The following is a 23,030-nucleotide window of genomic DNA, read 5'->3' on the forward strand; positions in this document are numbered from 1 at the left end:
ACCTTTTTGCCTGTCAAGACCTGAACCCAGACAGCTGTCAATACATGGTTTGCTAAAATCATTTCATCAATGGTTAAGTCAAGTCTGATCAATTTCAAGTTTAGTTTTCCTGTTATGCTAACCAGGTGTTAAAAACAACACTAAGTTAGCTCGATAGCTTGTAGTCTAGCTATTAGCATGTGTTGCTTGAGTTTCAAGTTTTGGGGAAGCAATTTTTTTCACCTTAAAAATGCCCCTTTATAACAAAGGATTGCATGCCTCTAGCATCACATTTGCAGACTAATGTAAGCCTACTATTATTAATGTGATGAGTAGATTCGATAGTGATAATTTAGGCTATTAATAACTGAGTAGTGGCATAGGTTTTTAGGCTATGTCAGAGATGTGGCCTTTGCTAAACATTTATTGCAATTCTACTACACTTTATATGACTGTAGTAGAATTGTAGTAGAATTTTAATACGATGGTAGGATAGGCCTACTCTACTGACACTGACAACATATCAATAAAAAAATTATAGAGTCTTGAAAGCAACCATGTAATCTAGTCCAAAAACGGGTCCTGGCTAAAAGGAATCCGTTTTTTGTCAAATTAATGTAAAATGTTAGGGTTAGCTAAAATACAAAAATCTACCTTTTTTTATAACCTTAACCTAAGGATATTATGGATATTAGGATATTATGTTAATTTGACAAAAGCTGGGTCCCTTCTAGCCATGACCATGAAAAGGTGAGAAGCAAATTGTAACAGAGACGCTGAGAGTCGAGAATCAGGTGCAGATGAAACATATAATAAAACAACAAACATGAAAAGAGACAACATAACAGTAGCGTCTACGCATAAACACAGGAACAATACTGACTGAGGAAAGAACCAAAGGGAGTAGCAGATATAGGGGAGATAATCAGGAATGAGATGGAGTCCAAGTGAGTATCATGATGACGTGCAGGTACGCGTAATGATTGATGCAAGGTCTGCGTAATGATGAATCCCAGGACCGGTGGTAAGTATACCGGCGACGTCAAACGCCGGAGTGGAGGAGCGGGAGTAGACTTAACCTGTCTGGGCTAGGGGGCAGTATTTTCAAAACCTGAGAAAATTCCAAGCAGGAAGTGGCCTGTCTGACAATTTGTAGTTCTTCTTTCTAGTCCCTTTCGAAACTACAGTATCCCTGGGGTTACGTTGCACTTTTTAAGGCTTCCATTGGCTCTCTAAAGCCTTCAGAAAGCGGATTGAGGCGTCTCCTGTCTCTGGGCAGAGTATGGTAGCTCAGTTTGTCAGTGGTCTGCCTGGTGACTAAGAGATTGGATATGCGCGGTCCCGCGACATGCTGTTTTTTCTTTTCCTTTTTGAATGAATCCACTATTGTCCGGTTGGAATATTTTACGAGAAAAATACCATTAAAATTGATTTAAACAGCGTTTGACATGCTTCGAAGTACGGTAAAGGAACATTTAGATTTTTTTTGTCTCGAAAACGCGCTCGCGTGTTACCCTTTGGATAGTGACCTGAACACACGAACAAAACGGAGGTATTTGGACATAACTATGGATTATTTGGAACAAAAACAACATTTCTTGTGGAAGTAGTAGTCCTGGGAGTGCATTCTGACGAAGATCAGCAAAGGTAATACAATTTTTCTAATACTAATTCTGAGTTTAGTGAGCCCTGAACTTGGTGGGTGTCAAAATAGATAGCCGTGATGGCTAAGCTATGTACACAGAATATTGCAAAATGTGCTTTCGCCAAAAAGCTATTTTAAAATCTGACATCACGATTGCATAAAGGAGTTCTGTATCTATAATTCTTAAAATAATTGTTATGTATTTTGTCAACGTTTATGGTGAGTAATTTAGTAAATTCACCGGAAGTTTTGGGTGGGAATGCATGTTCTGAACATCACATGCCAATGTAAAAGGCTGTTTTTGGATATAAATATGAACTTGATTGAACAAAACATGCATGTATTGTATAACATAATGTCCTAGGAGTGTCATCTGATGAAGATCATCAAAGGTTAGTGCTTCATTTAGCTGTGTTTTGGGTTTATGTAACATATATGCTTGCTTGGAAAATGGCTTTGTGATTATGTGTGGCTATGTACTCTCCTAACATAATCTAATGTTTTGCTTTCGCTGTAAAGCCTTTTTGAAATCGGAGAATGTGGTTAGATTAACAAGAGTCTTGTCTTTAAAATGGTGTAAAATAGTTGTATGTTTGAAAAATTGAAATTATAGCATTTTTGAGGTTATGTATTTCGCGCCACGCTCTTCCACTGGCTGTTGAATAGAGTGGGACGGTGACGTCCCACCTTGCCCATAGAAGTTAACAGTACCCCCCCTCTAACGAGCGGCTCCAGCCGCAGGACGATGCCGACCAGAGGGACAACCCTGACGACAAGGAGCGGGCCGGTCCTGGCGGCGAAGGTGGAAATCATGGATGATGTTGGGATCCAGAATGTTCTCCACTGGAACCCAATACTTCTCCTCTGGGCCATACCCCTCCCAGTCCACCAGATACTGCCGCCGACACCCACGACATCGGGAGTCCAGTAGAGATCTGACGGAACAGGCCGGACTCCCCTCGATATCCAGGGGGGGTGGAAGAGTTTTGTGGGGTACATCATTAGCTAGGGGACCAGGAACCACCGGCTTGAGAAGGGAGACATGAAAAGAAGGAGAGATACGGTAGTCCTTGGGAAGTTGTAACCTATATGTTACCTCGTTGACCCTCTGGAGAACCTTGAACAGCCCAACAAACTGTGGGCTCGGTTTCTTGCAGGGCAGGTGGAGTGGGAGGTTCCTGGTAGAAAGCCAGACACGATCCCCAGGGTGGAACGCAGGGGTCGTACCGCGGTGGCAGTCTGCCTGCTCCTTTTGACGGTGGATGGCGCGCTGGAGTCTCACATGAGCATCGCTCCACACTTCTTCTGTGCACCTGAACCACTCATCAACCACAGGAGCTTCGGTCTGGCCCGGGATCCACGGAGCCGATCCGGCTGAAAATCCATAACACACTGGAAGGGGGTTAACCCAGTGGAGGAGTGACATAGCTAGTTCTGGGCGTACTCTGCCCATGGAAGGAATCGAGCCCACTCAGTTCCTCAGGAACCTCCCCAGCTCCAAGTTCATCCTCTCCACCTGCCTGTTGGACTGAGGCCGGTACCCAGAAGTGAGGCTGATCGTGACCCCGAGCTTCTCCATAAAGGCTCTCCATACTCGTCATGTGAATTGGGGGACACGGTCAGAGACGATGTCGCCTGGAAGGAATAGTGCCTCAGCAACCTGGAGAGCAGTAAGGAGACCAGAAAGAGGGATTAAATGACAGGATTTTGAAAATCTATCCACAACCACCAAAATGGTGGTGAAACCGTCAGAGGAGCGGAGATCAGTAACAAAGTCAATGGATAGATCAGACCAGGGAAGCTGAGGCACGGGAAGGGGAAAGATTTTCCCTGCTGGAGCGTTCCGGGGGGATTTGGTTTGGGCACATTCGGAACAGGAGTTGATGTAACAAGTGACATCCTGAGCCAAGGTGGGCCACCAGTATTTCTCAGAGATGGATTGGGTAGTGCGAGAAATACCTGGATGTCCAGAGACGACAGCTGTGTGTGCCCAGATCAGCAGCCGGTCCCTTATCCCCGTTGGAACGTTGATGCGCTCGTGAGGACAGTTAGTGGGTGTGGGCTCCCTCTCCAGAGCCTGGCGGATGTCCACATCTACATCCCAGACCACAGCAGCTACAACTCGGGAGGATGGGATTATAGGAGCATTATGGACAGGACCCTCTCCCGAATCGTAGAATCAGCTTGGCGCAGATTCAGCCTCCTCGCTGTCTGTATGTACTCCAGGTTCCGATGGTCGGTGAGGATGACGAATGGTTCCTTGGAACCCTCCAGTCAGTGTCTCCACTCCTCTAATGCCAACTTCACTGCCAGGAGCTCTCGATCACCGACGTTGTAATTCCTCTCTGCAGAGGACAGTTTCTTAAAGTAATATGTACACGGGTACAATTTCTGTGGATAACCCTGTCTTTGAGACAGAACTGCCCCCACGCCCACCTCTGAAGCATCCACCTCCACCACAAAGGATATCGTGGGATCTGGGTGTTTGAACAATGGGGCGGAGGTGAAACGTACCTTGAGTAGACAGAAGGCCTCGTCGGCTGCTGGGCTCCACACCAACCTACGGGGACCATCCTTAAGGAGAGAGTTGAGAGGAGCGGTGGCGGAGCTGAAATTCCTGATGAAATGGCAGTAGATGTTGGCAAACCCCCAAAACTGTTTTCACCCCTTTATGGTGGTTGGGACTTGCCATGACCTGACCGCCTCTACCTTCTTGTTGTCCATCCTCACTCCCTGTGGGCTGATTTGGTAGCCTAAGGAGACAGCCCTCTGATGAAATTGGCACTACTCAGCTTTGACGAACAGGTGGTTAGCCAGGAGATGTTCCAGACGCTGAGAGTCAACAACCAGTTGCAAGTGAAACGTTTAATAAAACAACAAACATGAACCGAGACAACATAACAGTAGCATCAACGTATAAACACAGGAACAATGCTGACTGAGGAAAGAACCAAAGGGAGTGACAGACATAGGGGAGGTAATCAGGACCAGGTGAGTATCATGATGATGTGCAGGGGAGCGTAACGATTTATGCCAGGTGAGCATAATAATGAATCCCAAGACTGGTGGTAAGTATACCGGCGACGTCGAACACCGGAGGGGAGGAGCGGGAGTAGACATGACACAAATTGTACAATATGCAGTGCATTCTGGAGAGAATTCAGACCCCTGGACTTTTCCACATTTTGTTACTATCACGTCCTGACCAGTAAAGGGGTCATTTTGTTATTGTAGTTGGTCAGGACATGGCAAGGGTGTGTTTGTTTTGTGTTGTTGTTTTTTTTTGGGTTAGTTCTATGTTATGTATTTCTATGTTTGATTTTCTAGTATTTCTATTTCTATGTGATATTGTTTGGGATTTGTCTCTAATTGGAGGCAGCTGTATCTCGTTGCCTCTGATTAGAGGCCATATTTAAGTAGGGGTTTTTGTCTTGTGTTTTTGTGGGTGGTTGTTTCTATGTATAGCTGTGTAGCCTTACAGGACTGTTTTCATCGTTGTTGGTTATTTTTGTTAAGTGTTCACGTTTATTAAAATAAAAGAAGAAGATGAGCACTGCACCCGCTGCGTTTTGGTCCCATCATTACGATGATTATGACAGAATCACTCACCACCAACGGACCAAGCAGCGTGGAAGAGAGCAGCACCAGGAGTGGAGTAAGCGGTGTGCTCGGGAGGTGATGGCATCCTGGTCGCTGGAGGAATTGGAGGCAAGAATTGACTGGACTTGGGAACAGCTATTGGACTATTGCAACAGCCTGCCGGGGAAGCAGGTGGAGGTGAGGAGGCACGCCCCAACATTTTTTTGGGGGGGCACACGGGGAGTTGGAGTAAGTCAGGCAATAGGCCTGAACAACTCCTCGTGCTTATTATGGGGAGCGACGGATCGAGAAAGCACCGAGTTATGCGGAAATGCATACTGTATTGCCCAGACGCATTCAAAGGCCGGTGCAATCGGTGAAAGCTCCTCAGTATGGCCAGGCTATGGTGAGCACTCAGCCAGAAAGGGTATGCTCCAGACCTCCAGTGCATCTCCAGGGTCCAGTTTACCCTGTTCCTGCTCCTCGCACTAGCCCTGTGGTGCGCGTCCCTAGTCTGGCGCCTCCAAAGCCAGCCCCATGCACCAGGCCTTTAATGCGCCTGCCCAGTCCAGTACGTCCTGTTCCTGCTCCTCGCACTAGCCCTGTGGTATCTCGAGTACACCCGGGCAGCTAGGAGACTGAATCCACGTCAGGCCAGGTGGGCCATGTTCTTTACCCGTTTCCGGTTCACAATCTCCTATCGGCCAGGTTCACTTAACACGAAGGCCGACGCACTGTCCCGCCTATATGACACTGAGGAAAGGGCCATCGATCCAACTCCCATCCTCCCAGCGTCGTGCTTGGTAGCACCGGTGGTATGGGAGGTGGACGCGGAGATTGAGCGGGCGTTACGGTTGGAACCTGCACCATCTCAGTGTCCAGCAGGTGTTCAGTACGTGCCGCTCCTCGACACCTGCCTAGAGGGAAATTACAGCCCCTCCCCGTTCCACAGCGCCGTGGTCGCACTTGTCAGTGGACTTTCTCACCGACCTTCCCTTATCTCAGGGGAACACCACAATCATGGTCGTTGTGGATCGGTTCTCGAAGTCCTGCCGTCTCTTCCCGTTGCCCGGTCTCCCTACGGCTCTGCAGACTGCGGAGGCCCTGTTTACCCATGTCTTCCGGCACTACGGGGTGCCCGAGGACATCGTTTCTGATCGGGGTCCCCAGTTCACGTCCAGAGTTTGGAGGGCGTTCATGGAACGGTTGGGGGTCTCGGTCAGCCTGACCTCGGGTTTCCACCCCGAGAGTAATGGGCAGGTGGAGAGAGTGAACCAAGAGGTGGGTAGGTTTCTAAGGACGTATTGCCGGGACCGGCCCAGGGAGTGGGCGAGATACGTCCCATGGGCAGAGGTAGCCCAAAACTTCCTCCGTCACTCATCAACCAATATGTCACCGTTTCAGTGCGTGTTGGGCTACCAGCCGGTCCTGGCTCCATGGCACCAGAGCCAGACCGAGGCTCCTGCGGTGGAGGAGTGGGTGCAGAGCTCGAAGGACACTTGGAGAGCCGTGTAAAGCTATTTTGTAGGCAAACTGAATGCGCACAACAGTAAACCGATAATCTCATAGATAACCTCACCTGAATACCATATTCATAATGTATCAAATATAAGGCGAGTGGACGGCAGAAGAAGAGCGCTGACCAGCACCGCAGTGAGACCCCTGTGTTTGCACCAGGGGATCGAGTCTGGCTCTCGGCTCGAAACCTACCCCTCCGCTTGCCCTGCCGGAAGCTGGGCCCGCAGTGTGTAGGGCCGTTTAAAGTCCTGAAGAGGATAAACGAGGTGTGTTACCGGTTACAACTTCCATCTTACTACCATATTAACCCCTCGTTTCATGCGTCTCTCCTCAGGCCGGTGGTGGCTGGTCCCCTGCAGGAAGGTGAGGTGCCGGAGGTCCCTCCACCCCCTCTGGACATTGGGAGCCCCGGCGTATACGATACGCGCCATTCTGGACTCCAGACGTCGGGTGGGGGCCTACAGTACCTCATCGACTGGGAGGGGTACGGCGCGGAGGAGAGGTGATGGGTACCAAGGAAGGACATTTTGGACCCCTCACTACTGAGGGATTTCCACCGCCTTCATGGGGATCGCCCTGCGCCTCGTCCTCCGGGTCGCCCTCGAGGCCGGTGGCGGCGCGCTGCAGGAGCCGCGCGTCAGGAGGGGGGTACTGTCACGAATCCCACCGAAGGTGGCTCCCCTGCCTGCTCGGGCGGCGCTCGGCGGTCGTTGTCGCCGGCCTACTAGCCACCGCTGATCCCTTTTTCCTTTTCTGTTGGTATGTCTTATTGTTTGCACCTGTTCCTTATTTGTGTGTCTTGATTTGTGGTTATTTAAGCCTGTTTAGCCCGCCCAGGTTTGTGCAGGATTATTTTATGTCAGTGTACTTTTTGGATGTGCTGGCGATCTGCCTGGTTTATTTTCTTTCCGGACTGTGTGCCCTTTGTGAATGGGTTGGTCATTTAGTTCACACGCCTGTTGTGTTGGCGTCGACCGTGTTGTACCAGAGAAAATAAATCTCATTTTTTCTTACCTCTGCTCTCTGCGCCTGACTCCTACCACCACTCCTAGCATTCGTGACACACAATCTATTCGTGCAAATATGTACAAAAAGTATTTCATCAGATTTTATACGTTTTTCTGCGTTTTTGTATGGCTTCACACTCAATTCGTGCATATATGTACAAAAAGTATTTCGGCAGATTTCATGTGTTTTTGTGTGGCTTAATTCATGTGAAAATACACACATGTTTGTGCGACTTCATTTATAGGAAAATACATTTTTTGGGGAAAAACTTCGGAACAATCTTTTGAAAGTTATTGGAGCAATGCATTTTGGACAATGGCGTTTTACACTGCCTTTTTTATGTCCCACATTTATTATATAAAATCAACCCGGTTGTCACCGAAGTACTTATAATATAATAGTAGCCTTACATTTTAAATTTTTATTTTATTCATGCAAATGCTGTTTTCTATGCTTGTTTTCGCTTAATACATTGGGATACTGGTGCTATGTCGGATTTTATGAGGATTGCCGGATTGGAGTACAAAGCTGATTTGTCTGTTTTTTTGTGGTATCGATGAAGGTATTTGATTGGGGAATGGAGATACATTTTCATGTTGGGAAATTAATTCATCAATAAATGTGGGGAAACAGAAGACCTGCAAAAAAATCTGTTTTGTTTAAATTACCTTGGTGCAACTGCATGGTATTTACAACTATAACGAGTCTGGACTATTACTGCCATAAGCAAATAGGAAAACGCTCATCCAGAGATGGCACTCGTAGTGGCCGGCTGGGGACTTTAATACAGGGAAACTTAAATCAGTTTTACCTAATTTCTATCAGCATGTTAAATGTGCAACCAGAGGAAAACATTTCTCGACCACCTTTACTCCACACACAGAGACGCATACAAAGCTCGTCCACCATTTGGCAAATCTGACCATAATTCTATCCTCCTCATTCCTGCTTACAAGCTAAATTTAAAGCAGGAAGCACCAGTGACTCGGTCTATAAAAAAGTGGTCAGATGAAGCAGATGCTAAACTACAGGACTGCTTTGCTACTGTAGCACAGACTGAAATATGTTCTGGGATTCTTCCGATGGCATTGAGGAGTACACCACATCAGTCACTGACTTTATCAATAAGTGCATTGAGGACGTCGTTCGCAAAGTGACTGTTCGTTCATACCCCAACCAGAAGTCATGGATTACAGGCAACATTCGCACTGAGCTAAAGGGTAGAGCTGCCGCTTTCAAAGAGCGGGACTCTAACCTGGAAGTTTATAAGAAATCCCGCTATGCCCCACGATGAACCATCAAACAGGCAAAGCGTCAACACATGACTAAGATCGAATATACATGCAATGCATCATCCAAATTGCATGATAGCCTATGACTACTGTAAGTGGATTTTTTTCTATTTTTTTATCCTAAAACAACAAATTAGGCCAACCATATTATAAATTAGGCCATCATCACTGTCAATCGTGAATAGTAATAATTCTTCACGTTTTACAGGTGAAACGTCCATGCTGAATGCATGCCAACCATTTGATCCCAATCAGTTTCATGAGAATATGCTTTTCGGTTTTCTTGAAAGATGTAAGGGTGGCGAACCAGCTAATCTAATTTTAGAGCAGATGGAGTGAGACACAGCCACCGCAAGAGAAACAAATCAACATTTCAGCACAATCATCCTAAATTGTCATAAGAAATGACATGGTGTTTTTGGTATAACAGTAGCCTGACATTATCATGCTATTCTATTCGGTTTCTTATGTAGAATACGAAAGTGATTTTGTGAGACATAGCACCAGTGGCAATTTTAACATGTAAATCTTGGTGAGGCAAACAAAACATTTTTTTTTAGATGCATGACAGCAAAGTCACTACACAACACAACACTAAACAATACATTAATTGCACTATAACGGTGACAAATGGTGCCCACAAACTGTTATGGCCTACATAAAGCTGACCCAACAGCAGAGTCCCAACAGCAGTCCCAACATCTTACCACTGCTACACCTGGCTATCAGCGGAGCCTTGTCTGGCAGCGAAACAGTTCATTCAGCCTCATTTACTGCCTTTAAAAAAACAGCTGATATGGCTGACTTACTTAAACATGTGGTTTCTACTGGAAATTGAGATCTACAAACTATGGCATAAAGGGAAGACAAGCGGGTAAGAGGCAATCTATAATTTCGATTAAGACTATGAGCGAGCAAGGACGGACGTAGTGAATATAACTATTTATTCAGCACTTTTGAAATGTACAGTGACAGAATTCAGAACATGGGCCGTTCTTACATTATTCTCCCTGTACACCAGGTCAGAACATTGGATGAATAAATGGGACATATAAGCAGACAATGAAAGCTCTTACAATATTCAATGATGACATTTCTCTAAATCAGGCTACATGTGCACCACCAAGTCAGAAAAGTATGCAAAATTATGAGGGGAAAAGGGACCAAATTATTAGGGTGAGGCACATGGGCTACTAACAGCTTACTACACAACATACACTTAGAATTACTTTCTTAGCTACAGTATACATATCTCCCTAGCATAGTACATCCTTTATGCAGCAGCATACAATACTTTTTTGAACTTGTTGTGCTGTGCTCACATGAACAGGAAGGTGGCGAGGCGGTCCTTTGTGGGCAAATTTTGTCATCAAACTTTGTCATCAAAGTCCAGCATTTTCTGGATTTATGGAGCTTTCAAGAGAACTGAGAACTCAGAAAAACAAGGTTGAATCATGACGTTAGTGATCTTCAGGTTGGAGCTCTAAAAAGAGGCCCGAGTTCCCGACTTGGAATACCGATTTGGATGACCATTCAAAAGGTATTTTCCCAGTTGGAGCTATTTTTTTCCAGTTCCCAGTTGTCTTTAATTCACTGAAGTCTGAGATTTCCCAGTTCCCGAGTTTCCATATGTTTTGAGCACGGCAAATGTTATGCTGAATTGACAGCATGGCCAACGTTGAATGTTTATCATTTTAAGCTTGGAAAAGAGACACTTGAACCCAGACTTGGACCACACATCCACTCCACTGAATAGCAGGCTAGTGATTACTTTGCAATGCTTGCAGTTAGCCACTGATTCATTCCAAACCACTAATTGTTGAATTTGTGATTTCCAACTTGTGTAACGTTTATGTCCAATGGACGATGAGCACCAATACGTTTTATCTATGATTTCTCTTCAATTGACAAGGGTTGAAAAGGATTAGTAGATTGTCAACTTGATTCATGATGATGACTGCTAGCTTGCTAGCTAAGATTTTGAAAGTTGATGTTGACATGATCAGTCCAATCAAAATACGAATATATACATATTAATATATGAATGAGCAATGACAGAGCGGCATAGGCAAGATGCAATAGATGGTATAAAATGCAATACATTCACTTGAGATGAGAAATGCAAGATATGTAAACATTATTAAAGTGGCATTATTAAAGTGACTAGTGATCCATTTATTAAAGTGGCCAATGATTTCAAGTCTGTATGTAGCCAGCAGCCTCTCTGTGTTGGTGATGGCAGTTTAACAGTCTGATGGCCTTGAGATAGAAGCTGTTTTTTGCTCTCGGTCCCAGCTTTGATGTACCTGTACTGACCTCACCTTCTGGATGGCAGCGGGGTGAATAGGCAGTGGCTCGGGTGGTTGTTGTCCTTGATAATCATTTTGGCCTTCCTGTGACATCGGGTGCTGTAGGTGTCCTGGAGGGCAGTTAGTTTTCCCCTGGTGATGCGTTATGTGCAGACGGCACCACCCTCTGGAGAGCCTTGCGGTTGTGGGCGGTGCAGTTGCCGTACCAGGCGGTGATGCAGCCCAACAGGATGCTCTCGATTGTGCGTCTGTAAAAGTTTGTGAGGGTTTTACGTGACAAGCCACATTTCTTCAGCCTCCAGCAGTTGAAGAGGCGCTGTTGCACCTTCTTCACCACACTGTCTGTGTGGGTGGACCATTTCAGTTTGTCCGTGATGTGAAAGCAGAGGAACTTGAGGCTTTCCACCTTCTCCACTGCTTTCTGCTGTCCCGTCGATGTGGATAGGGGGCTGCTCCCTCTGCTGTTTCCTGAAGTCCACGTTCATCTCCTTTGTTTTGTTGACGTCGAGAGGTTGTTTTGCTGACATCACACTCTGAGTGCCCTCATCTCCTCCCTGTAAACTGTCTCATCATTGTTGGTAATCAAGCCTACTACGGTTGTGTCATCTGCAACCTTGAGGATTGAGTTGGAGGCGTGCATGGTCACGCAGTCATGGGTGAACAGGGAGTACAGGAGTGGGCTGAGCACGCACCCTTGTGGGGTCCCAGTGTTGAGGATCAGCGAAGTGGAGATGTTGTTTCCTACCTGTCAGGAAGTCCAGGACGCAACTGCACAGGGCAGGGTTGAGACTCAGGGCCTCTCGCTTAATGATGAGCTAGGAGAATACTACCATGTTTGTATGCGGCTTTATTAACTCAAAGATTATACAGTGGGGGACAAAAGTTTTTGATCCCCTGCTGATTTTGTACGTTTGCCCACTTACAAAGAAATTATCAGTCTATAATTTTAATGGTAGGTTTATTTGAACAGTGAGAGACAGAATAACAACAAAAAAATCCAGAAAAACGCATGTCAAAAATGTTATAAAATGATTTCCATTTTAATGAGGGAAATAAGTATTTGACCCCTCTGCAAAACATGACTTAGTACTTGGTGGCAACACCCTTGTTGGCAATCACAGAGGTCAGACGTTTCTTGTAGTTGGCCACCAGGTTTGCACACATCTCAGGAGGGATTTTGTCCCACTCCTCTTTGCAGATCTTCTCCAAGTCATTAAGGTTTTGAGGCTGACGTTTGGCAACTCGAACCTTCAGCTCCCTCCACAGATTTTCTATGGGATTAAGGTCTGGAGACTGGCTAGGCCACTCCAAGACCTTAATGTCCTTCTTCTTGAGCTACTCCTTTGTTGCCTTGGCCGTGTGTTTTGGGTCATTGTCATGCTGGAATACCCATCCACGACCCATTTTCAATGCCCTGGCTGAGGGAAGAAGGTTCTCACCCAAGATTTGACAGTACATGGCCCCGTCAAATGATGCAGTGAAGTTGTTCTGTCCCCTTAGCAGAAAAAAACCCCCAAAGCATAATGTTTCCACCTCCATGTTTGACGGTGGAGATGGTGTTCTTGGGGTCATAGGCAGCATTCCTCCTCCTCCAAACACGGCGAGTTGAGTTGATGCCAAACAGCTCCATTTTGGTCTCATCTAACCACAACACTTTCACCAGTTGTCCTCTGAATCATTCAGATGTTCATTGGCAAACTTCAGACGGGTATGTATATGTATTCTTGAGCAGGGGGACCTTGCGGGCGCTGCAGGATTTCAGTCCTTCACGGCGGAGTGTGTTACCAATTGTTTTCTTGGTGACAATGGTCCCAGCTGCCTTGAGATCATTGACAAGATCCTCTCGTGTAGTTCTGGGCTGATTCCTCACCGTTCTCATGATCATTGCAATCCCACGAGGTGAGATCTTGCATGGAGCCCCAGGCCGAGGGATATTGACAGTTCTTTTGTGTTTCTTCCATTTGCGAATAATCACACCAAATGTTGTCACCTTCTCACCAAGCTGCTTGGCGATGGTCTTGTAGCCCATTCCAGCCTTGTGTAGGTCTACAATCTTGTCCCTGACATCCTTGGAGAGTTCTTTGGTCTTGGCCATGGTGGAGAGTTTGGAATCTGATTGATTGATAGCTTCTGTGGACATGTGTCTTTTTTACAGGTAACAAGCTGCGGTTAGGAGCACTCCCTTTAAGAGTGTGCTCTAATCTCAGCTCGTTACCTGTATAAAAGACACCTGGGAGCCAGAAATCTTTCTGATTGAGAGGGGGTCAACTACTTGTTTCCCTCATTAAAATGCAAATCAATTTATAACATTTTTGACATGCGTTTTTCTGGATTTTTTTGTTGTTATTCTGTCTCTCACTGTTCAAATACACCTAAATTAAAGACTAAACATTCTTTATCAGTAGGGAAAACATACAAAATCAGCAGGGGATCAAATACTTTCCCCCCCCACTATATATATTTTTTACATTGTTTGCAAACTGATATGTATTAATTAATTAATGCCAAAATAACGTAAAATATATACATATATTTTAAGCTAATCAGGTCGCCACTGCATAGCACCATTTTGAGAAGTGGTGGAGCGTTGCTCTGCTGTGCACCCGCAGCAGTACACCACTGATTATGAGGGTTGGATGACTTCAGGAGTTTCACCAATGCTCTATGAAGTAAGTGTCGGATTCAGTTGACTACAATTTGTTTTACACCATTGCAGCAGCGCAAAAGATTTGGGGCTGACCAAAAAGCATTCGGGGCTAAAGCTCCGAAAGCCAGATCCTGGTGACGTCCATGGTAGCAACCCTAGATTTGTGTCAGGACTACACTACATGGCCAAAAGTATGTGGACAGGTGCTCGTCATTTCAAAATCATGGGCATTAACATGGAGGTGGTCGCCACTTTGTGGCTTTAACAGCCTCCACTCTTCTGGGAAGGCTTTCCATTAGATGTTGGGCTGCAGGGACTCCATTCAGCCACAAGAGTATTAGTGAGGTCGAGAACGGATATTGGGTGATTAGACCTGGCTCGCAGATCCAATTAATCCCAAAAGTGTTCGATGGGGTTGAGGTCAGGGCTCTGTGCAGGCCAATCAAGTTCTTCCACACTGATCTCGACAAACCATTTCTGTATGGACCTCAATTTGTGCACGGGGTCATTGTCATGTGGAAACAGTAAAGGGCCTTCCCCAAACTTTTGCCACAAAGTTGGAAGCACAGAATCATCTAGAACGTCATTGTATGCTGTAGCATTAATATTTCCCTTCACTGGAACTCAGAGGCTTTGCCCGAACCATGATAAACAGCCCCAGACCATTATTCCTCCTTAACCACCACACTTTACAGTTGGCACTATGTATTTGGGCAGGTTAGCGCCATCCTGGCATCCTCTAAACCCAGATTCGTCCATCGGACTGCCAGATGGTGAAGCGTGATTCATTGCTACAGAAAATACATTTCCACTGCACCAGGGTCCAATGGCGGCGAGCTTTTTACCAGTCTAGCCGACGCTTGGCATTGCGTATGGTGATCTTAGGCTTGTGTGCGGCTGCTAGGCCATGGAAACCCATTTCATGAAGCTCCCGACAAACAGTTCTTGTGCTGATGTTGCTTCCAGTGGCAGTTTTGAACTCGGTAGTGAGTGTTGCAACTAAGGACAGACAATTTTTACGCACCACAGGCTTCAGCACTTGGTCCCGTTCTTTGAGTTTGTGTGGCCTACCACTTCGTGGCTGAGCCATTATTGCTCCTAGACGTTTCCACTTCACAATAACAGCACTTACAGTTCAACGGGGCAGTTCTAGCAGAGCATAAATTTGATGAACTGACTTGTTGGAAAGTTGGCATCCTACGACGGTGCCATGTTGACAGTCACTGAGCTCTACAGTACGGGCCATTCTACTGCCGATGTTTATCTATGGAGATTGTATGGCTGTGTGCTCGATTTTATTCACCTGTCAGCAACGGGTTTGACTGAAATAGCCAAATCCACTCATTTGAAGGGTCCACATACTTTTGGCCATGTAGTGTATATTTCGTGGAATGATGAAATAGTATTAATACATTTATCAAAGTAACGTTTTTAATGAAAATATGTCAATCATTGTTTGAGTATGTTGGTAATATGTTGTATAAAGTGATAATGTCCTCAAAGCCAGCGTTTGGAGGATTTATTGGCACGGTTTGCCGGCCTGAAACGAAAAACACCCATGCCAAGATATCCTCCAAACTCCGGCTTCTCGGGGTGTTATCACTAAAATAAGAGTTCTGCATAATATGCATATTGTGATCATTGCAAATCATCTCTTTCACAAAACAAAGAATTGTATTCAGTTAAAAATCTATCTTTTCAGATGCCATATTTATTTAGGATGCAGTTAATCAGAGTACATATTTTTTACGTGTGTTTCAATAAAGTAGCTGATGTGCCATTACTGGCCTGACAATGAGTGAGGCATCACAAACCAGATATGACAGCCTCACAAGGAGAAGCCCCATGTTTGCAAACTTTCTCTTCCTTGCATTGACAAAGCCCATCCAAATCTTCCCCCAAATCTACAGCACCTGCCCTGTCCTCCCCCTCCTTCTCCTCCCACGTCATTGATAACAATCCCTCGTTTCCTGAATAGGACCTGCTCAGACAGAGTCTGGAATGCTGTAGTGCTCAATCATGCATGCAGTGCCAGGGCCCTTCGGATACCGTACGCAATTTTTGGGAAATGACAAACAATCTATCATCACACCCATTCTAATGTGTGGTGCCTGGGATCTGGGCTATATAAGGAGAGGTGCAGAGGGCTTAGGGCAGACAGACTTTCTCCTCTGCAGTAGAAGGTTACATTCATGGGAAGATCATTGTTTACCGTGTTACAGACAGTGGCTGCTTTGGCAATTTGTAAAGCAGCCCCTACTACAAGTCAAGATGTCACTCTGTCTTCAGATGAGGCCAGAGCTAAGGTAAAGTATTGCTAATTACTGTCGTTTTATGTGTGTGTATTATTTCATATTTACGTATAGTGTACATATTCATCATTAAATGTTACGTTGTTTCTTTGACAACACAATGGAATGTACCAATTGAAACAAACAAACAGTACAGAGATAAACTACCCAAGGTTTGGTTGATGGACAATTGTGCGTCAACCAAACCGTTAAACTGTACTTGACCTCGGACCACGAACTGTCCATTTATACAAGATTGACAGTTAGCTCTCTGTACAGGCCTATCTATCCCAGTTTTACTCGGTTGCTGGCTCCAACAACTCCATCATGTCCAGGCGAGTGATGATGGACACCCCAGTGGACTCATTTGAGAGAGACCTGAGGAGCATGCAGAACTTCTTTGGGCTGGAGGTGACAGGCAGGCTGGACTCGAACACCCTGGAGGTGATGGCCAAGCCCCGCTGTGGGGTCACAGACGTGGCCCACTACGGACACTTCCAGGGCAAGCCCCGCTGGAAGCAGAGCATCGTCACTTACAGGTAGCCTAGATTCCGGACAGAGACACCAGACATTACCAACTGAGTACAAACTACTTGAATCAACTTTGTTTCCACAGCATAAAAAAACGTAATGTTTTTTTGTTTTTTTTAATCGATGTGTTCGTGATGATGTTGAATCAACATGGAAATCTGAATGGATTTTTTAAAAGGCAGCAATGTAAACACATTTCTGGAATTATTTTATTTTTTCACCTAACCTTTAACCTAAATCCTACATGGTTCAAATGTTGTTGATTTCAAATCAAATCAAATTGTATTTGTCACATGCGCCAGGTGTAGACCTTACAGTGAAATGCTTACTTACAAGCCCTTAACCAACAATGAATTTAAGAAAAATAGATATCTAAAAAAAAAAGAAATACACACTACCCTCTGTAGTGCCTTGAGGTCGGAGGCCGAGCAGTTGCCATACCAGGCGCTGATTCAACCGGTCAGGATGCTGAAAACCTGGAAACCTTTTGAGGATGTGAGGACGCATGCCAAATCTTTTCAGTCACCTGAGTGGGAATAGGTTTTGTCGTACCCTCTTCATGACTGTCTTGGTGTGCTTGGACCATGATAGTTTGTTGGTGATGTGGACACCAAGGAACTTGAAGTTCTCAACCTGCTCCACTACAGCCCTGTCGATGAGAATAGGGGCGTGCTCGGTCCTCCTTTTTTTGTAGTCCACAATCATCTCCTTTGTCTTGATCATGTTGAGGGAGAGGTTGTATCCTGGCACCACATGGCCAGATCTCTGGCCTCCTCCCTATAGGCTGTCTCATCTTTGTTGGTGATCAGTCCTACCACTGTTGTGTCGTCGGCAAACTTAACGATGGTGCTGCAGTCATGCTTGGCCATGCAGTCATGGGTGAACAGGGAGTACAGGAGGGGACTGAGCACGCACCCCTGAGGGGCCCCGTGTTGAGGATTAGCATTGCAGATGTGTTGTTACCTACTCTTACCACCTGTGGGCGTGTCCAGTTGCAGAGGTGTTAAGTCCCAGGGTCCTTAGCTTAGTGATGAACTTTGTTGGCACAATGGTGTTGAACGCTGAGCTGTAGTCAATGAACAGCATTCTAATGTAGGTGATCCATTTGTCCTGATGGGAAAGGGTAGTGTGGAATGCAATAGAGATTGCATCATCTGTGGATCTGTTTGGGTGGTATGCAAATTGGAGTGGGTCTAGGGTTTCTGGGATAATGGTGTTGATGTGAGCCATGACCAGCCTTTGAAAGCACTTTATGGCTACAGACACAAGTGCTACGGGTTGATAGTCATTTAGGCAGGCTACCTTAGTGTTCTTGGGCACAGGGACTATAGTGGTCTGCTTGAAACATGTTGGTATTACAGACTCAGTCAGGGACAGGTTGAAAATGTCAGTGAAGACACTTGCCAGTTTGTCAGCGCAAGCTCGCAGTCCTGGTTATCTGAAAGGAAACACTTTGAAGTTTGTGGAAATGTTAAAGGAATATAGGAGAATATAACACAATAGATCCGGTTAAAAGATGGTACAAAAATATATATATATATATATATATATATATATATATATGCTCAAAAAAATAAAGGGAACACTAAAATAACACATCCTAGATCTGAATGAATGAAATAATCTTATTAAATACTTTTTTCTTTACATAGTTGAATGTGCTGACAACAAAATCACACAAAAATAATCAATGGAAATCCAATTTATCAACCCATGGAGGTCTGGATTTGGAGTCACACTAAAAAATTAAAGTGGAAAACCACACTACAGGCTGATCCAACTTTGATGTAATGTCCTTAAAACAAGTCAAAATGAGGCTCAGTAGTGTGTGTGGCCTCCACGTGCCTGTATGACCTCCCTACAACGCCTGGGCATGCTCCTGATGAGGTGGCGGATGGTCTCCTGAGGGATCTCCTCCCAGACCTGGACTAAAGCATCCGCCAACTCCTGGACAGTCTGTGGTGCAACGTGGCGTTGGTGGATGGAGCGAGACATGATGTCCCAGATGTGCTCAATTGGATTCAGGTCTGGGGAACGGGTGGGCCAGTCCATAGCATCAATGCCTTCCTCTTGCAGGAACTGCTGACACACTCCAGCCACATGAGGTCTAGCATTGTCTTGCATTAGGAGGAACCCAGGGCCAACCGCACCAGCATATGGTCTCACAAGGGGTCTGAGGATCTCATCTCGGTACCTAATGGCAGTCAGGCTACCTCTGGCGAGCACATTGAGGGCTGTGCGGCCCCCCAAAGAAATGCCACCCCACACCATGACTGACCCACCGCCAAACCGGTCATGCTGGAGGATGTTGCAGGCAGCAGAACGTTCTCCACGGCATCTCCAGACTCTGTCACGTCTGTCACGTGCTCAGTGTGAACCTGCTTTCATCTGTGCAGAGCACAGGGCGCAAGTGGCGAATTTGCCAATCTTGGTGTTCTCTGGCAAATGCCAAACGTCCTGCACGGTGTTGGGCTGTAAGCACAACCCCCACCTGTGGACGTCGGGCCCTCATACCACCCTCATGGAGTCTGTTTCTGACCGTTTGAGCAGACACATGCACATTTGTGGCCTGCTGGAAGTCATTTTGCAGGGCTCTGGCAGTGCTCCTCCTGCTCCTCCTTGCACAAAGGCGGAGGTAGCGGTCCTGCTGCTGGGTTGTTGCCCTCCTATGGCCTCCTCCATGTCTCCTGATGTACTGGCCTGTCTCCTGGTAGCGCCTCCATGCTCTGGACACTACGCTGACAGACACAGCAAACCTTCTTGCCACAGCTCGCATTGATGTGCCATCCTGGATGAGCTGCACTACCTGAGCCACTTGTGTGGGTTGTAGACTCCGTCTCATGCTACCACTAGAGTGAAAGCACCGCCAGCATTCAAAAGTGACCAAAACATCAGCCAGGAAGCATAGGAACTGAGAAGTGGTCTGTGGTCACCACCTGCAGAGCCACTCCTTTATTGGGGGTGTCTTGCTAATTGCCTATAATTTCCACCTGTTGTCTATTCCATTTGCACAACAGCATGTGAAATGTATTGTCAATCAGTGTTGCTTCCTAAGTGGACAGTTTGATTTCACAGAAGTGTGATTGACTTGGAGTTACATTGTATTGTTTAAGTGTTCCCTTTATTTTTTTGAGCAGTGTATATATATATTTTTTTCTTGTACCATCATCTTTGAAATGCAAGAGAAAGGCCATAATGTATTATTCCAGCCCAGCTGCAATTTTAATATTGGCCACTAGATGGCAGCAGTGTATGTGCAAAGCTTAAGACTGATCCAATGAACCATTGTATTTGTGTTCAAAATTTTGTATCAGGACTGCCCAAATATGCCTCATTTGTTTATTTATAACGTTCTTGTTCAAAACTGTGCACTCTCCTCAAACAATAGCATGGTATTCTTTCACTGTAATAGCTACTTTAAATTGGATAGTGCCGTTAGAATAACAAGAATTTAAGCTTTCTGCCAATATAAGATATAGAAGTTATTTAGCTCGTCTGGTAGGCTTGTGTCACTGGGAAGCTCTCGGCTGTAATAGTTTGCAAGCCCTGCCACATCCGACGAGTGTCGTAGCCGGTGTAGTACGATTTGATCTTAGTCCCGTACTGATGCTTTGCCTGTTTGATGGTTCCCCCCGAGGGCATAGCGGGATTTCTTATAAGCTTCTGGGTTAGAGTCCCACTCCTTGAAAGCGGCAGCTCAGCCCTTTAGGTCAGTGCGAATGTTGCCTGTAATCCATGGTTTCTGGTTGCGGAATGTACATACAGTCACTGTGGGGACAACGTCCTCAATGCACTTATTGATAAAGCCAGTGACTGATGTGGTGTACTCAATGCCATCGGAAGAATCCCGGAACATATTCCAGTCTGTGCTACCAAAACAGTCCTGTAGTTTAGCATCTGCTTCATCTGACCTCTTTTTTATAGACCGAGTCACTGGTGCTTCCTGCTTAATTTGGTCAGATTTTCCAAATGGAGGGCGAGGGAGAGCTTTGTACGCGTCTCTGTGTGTGGAGTAAAGGTGGTCTAGAATTTTTTTCTCTCTGGTTGCACATTTAACGTGCTGATAGAAATTAGATAAAACTGATTTAAGTTTCCCTGCATTAACCTCTCTAGGGCCGGCGGGACGAATTCGTCCCACCTACGTAACAGCCAGTTGAATCCTGTGGCGCGATTTTCAAATACCTTAGAAATGCTATTACTTCAATTTCTCAAACATATGACTATTTTACAGCTATTTAAAGACAAGACTCTCCTTTAACTAACCACACTGTCCGATTTCAAAAAGGCTTTACAACGAAAGCAAAACATTAGATTATGTCAGCAGAGTACCCAGCCAGAAATAATCAGACACCCATTTTTCAAGCTAGCATATAATGTCACAAAAACCCAGAAGACAGCTAAATGCAGCACTAACCTTTGATGATCTTCATCAGATGACACACCTAGGACATTATGTTATACAATACATGCATGTTTTGTTCAATCAAGTTCATATTTATATCAAAAACCAGCTTTTTACATTAGCATGTGACGTTCAGAACTAGCATACCCCCCGCAAACTTCCGGCGAATTTACTAACAATTTACTAAATTACTCACGATAAACGTTCACAAAAAGCATAACAATTATTTTAAGAATTATAGATACAGAACTCCTCTATGCACTCGATATGTCCGATTTTAAAATAGCTTTTCGGTGAAAGCACATTTTGCAATATTCTCAGTAGATAGCCCGGCATCACAGGGCTAGCTATTTAGACACCCAACAAGTTTAGCCTTCACCAAAATCAGATTTACTATTAGAAAAGTTTGATTAGCTTTCCTGTTCTTTGTCAGAATGCACTCCCAGGACTTCTACTTCAATAACAAATGTTGGTTTGGTCCAAAATAATCCATAGTTATATCCAAATAGCGGCGTTTTGTTCGTGCGTTCTAGACACTATCCGAATGGTAAATAAGGTTCACGCGCACGGCGCATTTCGTGACAAAAGATGTCTAAATATTTCATTACCGTACTTCGAAGCATGTCAACCGCTGTTTAAAATCCATTTTTATGCCATTTTTCTCGTAAAAAAGCGCTAATATTCCGACCGGGAATCTGCGTTTAGGTAAACAGAGGAAAGAAAACAAAGCATTCTGTCGACGCGGGCACGCGCCTGAGTCTCACAGTACTGTAACCAGCCACTACCCAAACGCGCAACTTTTTTTCAGCCAGAGCCTGCAAAGCCACGATTCAGCTTTTTGCCGCCTTCTGAGAGCCTATAGGAGCCATAGGAAGTGTCACGTTACAGCAGAGATCCTCAGTCTTCAATAAACAGAGGCAAGAAGAACGACACCTTGTCAGACAGGCCACTTCCTGCATGAAATCTTCTCAGGTTTTTGCCTGCCATATGAGTTCTGTTATACTCACAGACACCATTGAAACAGTTTTAGAAACGTTAGGGTGTTTTCTATCCAAAGCCAATAATTATATGCATATTCTAGTTACTGGGCAGGAGTAGTAACCAGATTAAATCGGGTACGTTTTTTATCCAGCCGTGTCAATACTGCCCCCTAGCCCTAACAGATTAAAGTCCCCAACCACTAGGAGCGCCGCCTCTGGATGAGTGTTTTCCTGTTTGCTTATGGCGGTATACAGCTCATTGAGTGCGGTTTTAGTGCCAGCATCGGTCTGTGGTAGTATGTAGACAGCTACGAAAAATACAGATGAAAACTCTCTAGGTAGATGTGTGGTCTACAGCTTATCATGAGATACTCTACCTCAGGCGAGCAAAACCCAGAGACTGCCTTAGATATCATGCACCAGCTGTTGTTTACATATATGCATAGGTCCCTGCCCCATGTCTTACCAGAGGCTGCTGTTCTATCCTGCCGATAGAGTGTATAACCTGCCAGCTGTATGTTCTCAATGTTGCTGTTTAGCCACGACTCGGTGAACCATAAGATATTTTAATGTCCTGTTGGTAGGATATACGTGCTTTCACTTCCTCCCATTTAATTTCCAGCGATTGAACCTTAGCTAGCAGGTCGGAAGGCAAAAGCAGATTTTTCTGCGAAATCTCCATTTCCTTCTCCAGCGAATGACGGGAATCTGGGCCTGGTCGGGTGTCTGTAATATATCCCTACCGTCCGACTCATTGAGAAAAAACTATTTGTCTAATCTGAGGTGAGTAATTGCAGTTTTGATGTCCAGAAGCTCTTTTCGGTCATAAGAGATGGTAGCAGCAACATT

At 45.3% G+C, this 23,030-nt stretch overlaps 1 protein-coding gene across 1 annotated transcript in view; it reads left to right on the forward strand.

Annotated features, from left to right (window-relative positions):
- Positions 1 to 23,030, forward strand: part of mmp30 (matrix metallopeptidase 30) — a 51,607-nt gene that overhangs the window by 23,486 nt on the left and 5,091 nt on the right. Inside the window, exons 15-18 of the mRNA XM_082960373.1 lie at positions 3,557 to 3,570; positions 8,435 to 8,448; positions 16,344 to 16,369; positions 16,536 to 16,807. Coding sequence (XP_082816499.1) covers positions 3,557 to 3,570; positions 8,435 to 8,448; positions 16,344 to 16,369; positions 16,536 to 16,807 — 326 coding nt within the window. The remainder of the gene's footprint in view (positions 1 to 3,556; positions 3,571 to 8,434; positions 8,449 to 16,343; positions 16,370 to 16,535; positions 16,808 to 23,030) is intronic.

Source organism: Salmo salar, chromosome 13 (genome assembly GCF_965601325.2).
Source record: "Salmo salar chromosome 13, fSalSal1, whole genome shotgun sequence".
NCBI classification, from domain to species: Eukaryota; Metazoa; Chordata; class Actinopteri; order Salmoniformes; family Salmonidae; genus Salmo; species Salmo salar.